The 4,744-nt window shown below is 28.6% G+C and overlaps 1 protein-coding gene across 1 annotated transcript in view; it reads left to right on the top strand.

Moving 5' to 3' along the window:
• The first annotated feature begins 4,134 nt into the window (after positions 1–4,134).
• The window catches only part of LOC104811520 (acid beta-fructofuranosidase-like), a 4,372-nt gene continuing 3,762 nt past the window's right edge, over positions 4,135–4,744 (top strand). Inside the window, exon 1 of the mRNA XM_010538234.2 lies at positions 4,135–4,659. Within this exon, the coding sequence (XP_010536536.1) occupies positions 4,260–4,659 (400 nt within the window). The 5' untranslated portion in view covers positions 4,135–4,259. The remainder of the gene's footprint in view (positions 4,660–4,744) is intronic.

Raw genomic sequence — 4,744 nt, 5'->3', positions numbered from 1 at the left:
AACAAATTTGTGAGTATCATCAAAATATATAAATTGATGAATAAATAAAAATATAATTATTTAAAATTTATAAAACTTTAATACTTTTAATTTGATTGTTTTTTAATATTAGATCTATAGATAATATTTTTTAAAATCAACAAAGAGAAAGATTAAAAAATAGTTGGAAAATAAAAAAATAAAAAAGAGACAACATGTAACTTAATTTTTTTTTTTAAAAAAGAGATTAAAAAAAAAAGTGGGAAGAAGGGGGTACACATAAAATTTTAATGTAGCCTTTTACATTATTTATCAAAAATTTTAAAAAATTAGAAAAAAAAATTAAAAATTTTAGGGGGCACAAGACTCTGTTGAACTATACATGGATCCACATCTGAGTCTCACTTAATTCTTTTATATAATTTTAGACCGTTTAATCATATATCTATACAGTTTTCGCATCTCTCTCAAAATCTTAATTTTAGTTTTCCATGTTGACTGGTTTTTATCTTTTTTAAAATATATAATATTAAAGAAAATGTAATATACGGATGATTGACATTGATTGTTGTAGTTAATGATTTTGGACGAAATTTGACATAAAACCTAATGATTTTGTATAAATTTAGATTATTTACAAACAAATTAATCTTTTCAGTGTTTTTTTTTCTCTATATAAAAATTTAGTTAACCTTTAGTTTTAGGATATTGGCGTGAATTTACGATAATGTTATTTAATTAGAAATATGGAAGAAAAACTTTGATATAATAATTTATTTTTAACAATTTTACCAACCAACATTAATCCAATTATTATTTAATTTGATGTCGTTACTTAAATTTATATAAAAACATAAATCGAGTACTTATATTTTTTTTAAAACAACTAAATTAATTGAGTTCGTATCGAATAAAATAATTAAAAAGATTAAATGTAATTTTTAATAAAAGGAATAGAAATTAACATTGGTTTTATAGAAAAAAACTAAATGGGAAAATATCAAAAAAAAAATATCACCACTAATTATTTTGCATTTTCACATATGAAATTTATCTATTCTGCATTTGTAGCAAAGAATCACGTTTTTGTTCTCTATTATATATATATATATATATATATATATATATATATATTATTACTCTAACTAAATAGATTTCAAACCCTAACTTTTCAAAACCGCCAAGGATCATGTTATAGAGAGAGAGAGAGAAACTCTCCTTCAATTATTTAGTTTTATAATATACTCTATGGTCTTTGGGCCCACAAACTTCGTGGTTAGTTCAAAATTTATATTATAATATATCATTAATATTGTCACGGCCGGGCAATATATGATGTTGATTCTATCTTTATTTTTAGCCACTCTATGTAATATAATATTGAACAAAGTAATTTTTTATTATTTTTCTAAAAAAGAAAAGCATATGTCAAGATCTGAATGGCTAAATTGTTGGCCACGTGGACTACGACCCCATCCACCTGAACCTGATTTATCCCACGTGTTTGCCTCGTATACACAACACACACACACAGAGATATACGTATTTGATTTTGATTCAAATTTCTACAAGATTATGAAATTTAGATTAAAATTTCGACCGGTCATAGTTGATGGGAATTGAGTTATCTTAATCAAGATATGATTACATATATATATATATATACACACGTAATTAAATAATGTGATTGGGATCAGTGATTGAGTGAAAAAACTTGATGACGAGAAGGAAAAATTAGGTCGGAACTTCGATCATTGGCATCTAAATTATTTTTAAGAGCCAGGCAATCCATGGCTGCCACGTACGCATGTCACTCTATTGATGTGTCATTTTGTTCTCTACTCTAAAAATATTATTATTATTATTCCGAAAAGTTTCAAAAATTCATACGTCATAAACTAAATATAGTTTCTATTCTGTTTTCAGTTTGAAAAGCAATCTAATCCATTTATTTTATCACTGTTTTTATTCAACGCAGAAAAATCATATTGCGTTATAATTAAAAATTATTTATTTTCCCATTTTTTAAAAAAATATATCACACTTCTCAAATGATTTATTCATTTTTAGCGGATGAAAAACCATTTTTTTGTATGATTTGTTTTATCTACCATCTTAGTCTATGTTAGAGTTTGTTTGAAGAGGATGCGTCGGATGCAATGTATGCCACAAATTACATGAATTTTTTTTTTTTCAGAAGGTGTTATATCGTCTTATGTTGAATATGCATATAAAAATATGAATATATATATATATGGATTAAACATTGACTGACTCAACAGGTAAAAAAAGTAGTAAAACTCCTTCCTAATCCGGATTCGAGTCTCCGTTACTTTAAAAAATATAGTCGGGTCAAAAACCCAGTGAACTTGCAGATTATAAAAAAAAACTAAATGGATTAAGTAATTCCTGTGGCTTTATAGTTTGTACAAAATATTTCGAACCAATAACTTGTAATTAACCCTGTTATTACAGTTGATTAAAAAATTCAAATTAAACAATATAGTTATATAAAGGGATCAAATGCCTCATCCGGGAGCGGATCCACTTGAAGATGAATGGGGGCACTGGCCCCCACTGATTTTTTTTTAAAAGTATTTATAAAATTTATTAAAGATTTTGGAAAAATACAGTTAATACCCCCATTATAATTTGGTTGTGGACAACATTCTTGTGAATTTTGAGTGTATCTTAAAACGTTATCTAACAAATCAAATAAAAAAATCTATATCTCCTATATTTTTTCCTTTTTTTCTTCTTATTTTCCATTTTTAAATTTTTCTTTTTCTTTTTAATTAAAAAAAATTATACCATATATTTTATTATTTTTTTGTATTATATATATTTTTTTTTATTTTTTTGCCCCCGTTATAAAATTCTTCTGGATCTGCCACTGCCCTCATCGATTAATATGGACAAATATTTTTACTTCATTAGTATTATGGAATTAGAATGTTATATTTTAAAATAGTAATAATTGATGTTCAATTCGTCAATTAGCAAGATTAGGTCGTGAAAGTGAAACATGATGCTAACCAATAATTAAAAAAAAAAAGGAATTTTAAAATGCAAGTCGCATACATAAATATTGGATTCCAATGAAATTAGTCTAGACACAAAGGGCTCGCAATTATTAATTTTCTTGACTTTTTAATATGTAATTCAATCAAGCATAGTTTAATAATAATAATATATGCCGTCTGTCAGTTACGGTTGATTTATCCCCCGTGTGTGTGTTGCAGACTCGTACACGTGGGTGTGGGGTTTACTCTGTGCGTCTTAGACCACCTCGTAGTGGTCGAGCGTTAGACGCACCTGATGGCCAGGTCTCTCTGAGATCGTTAGGCACAGGTGGTGACCAGTTCGATTCCGCAGGTAAGGGTTGGATAGATGCGGTTGTTCCAACGTTAACAAAATAATAATAATAATAATAATAATAATAATAATAATAGTAATATTATTATTATTATTATTATTATTATTATTATTATTATTATTATTATTTAACGTGTTTACCAAATCTACGAAATCAAGCATGGTTTCACCACGTTGAAACTTTATGCGTGGCGTGTGTTTTTTTTTTATATATTTTTTACGTGTTTATTTACCCGTTTACTTTTAGATTAAAAAAATATTTGTTCCATATTCACACTAATTACACTTTGTAAGATAATATGTAATTTTTGTTTATTTTTTAATAAAATAAAAAAGATAAACTGTCTAAAAAATACAATAATATGCAATTTAATTGACTTTATATCAAAAATACATTATTTTTACTATTTTGATTTCAACACGCAATTTTTTTATTTATATTAATCCATATGACCAGAAATATAGTTTGATCATATGTTGATCTCATTGATCATAACGTTAAATTTATGGTGATCACACTAATTCATTATACTCATCGTTTGCATATCTCACTAATCATTTGATAAAAATATTATAAATTTTATGTTATGATCATCACCAAACTATATTTTTTGTCATATAGACCACAAGATCGTAACTGGAGAAATATATGTGTTGAAGTCAAAATGACAAACGATAATATTTTTGATAATGCTCCTTTAAGTCTGATTATGAAATAAAACTAGAGTATATAATTGCATGATTTTAATCATAGCTTTCATGGAAGGGAAACGTTCAGAGCAATTATTTATAATCGTCACCGAGTCTCCTCCACACACTCACTCACACACAATCGTATCCGTACGAATCTCTCCCTCTCTCTCTCTCTCTCTCTCATAATTGAGCCTTCAAAGAAGAAAAGGCCAATGGGGCAAAACGACGACGGTCCGCGAGATCCAGAACTGGCCGCAGCATACACTCCCTTGCCGGAAAATCCCACCGCCGGCGAATCTCCTACCATTTCACGGAGACCCTTCAAGGGTCTCTCCTCAATCATCTTCTCTCTCATTACCATCTCCTCGTTCGTCGCCCTCGTAATGATGATGGTGATGACGTCACCTCACCAAGGCCATGACCATGACCATGACCCATCATCATCATCATATGATGACGTGGCGAGAGGGGTAAGGGAGGGAGTATCGGCGAAGTCGAATCCGGCGTCGTATCGGGGAGGGGAAGACGGAGTCTCGTTCGATTGGACAAACGCAATGTTTTCATGGCAACGAAGTGCTTTCCATTTCCAACCTGAGAAGAACTGGATGAATGGTACGGTCCGCCAATTTTTTTTATATAAAAAAATATTCTATTTTAAAATTCCCAAAATTTCACTTTGTTATAATAATTTTCCCTA

The sequence above is a fragment of the Tarenaya hassleriana genome, unplaced genomic scaffold (assembly GCF_000463585.1).
Source record: "Tarenaya hassleriana unplaced genomic scaffold, ASM46358v1 Cleome2, whole genome shotgun sequence".
Taxonomy (NCBI): domain Eukaryota; kingdom Viridiplantae; phylum Streptophyta; class Magnoliopsida; order Brassicales; family Cleomaceae; genus Tarenaya; species Tarenaya hassleriana.
The sequence above is the reverse complement of the archived record's forward strand: the minus strand, read 5'-3'. Positions and strand labels throughout refer to the sequence as shown.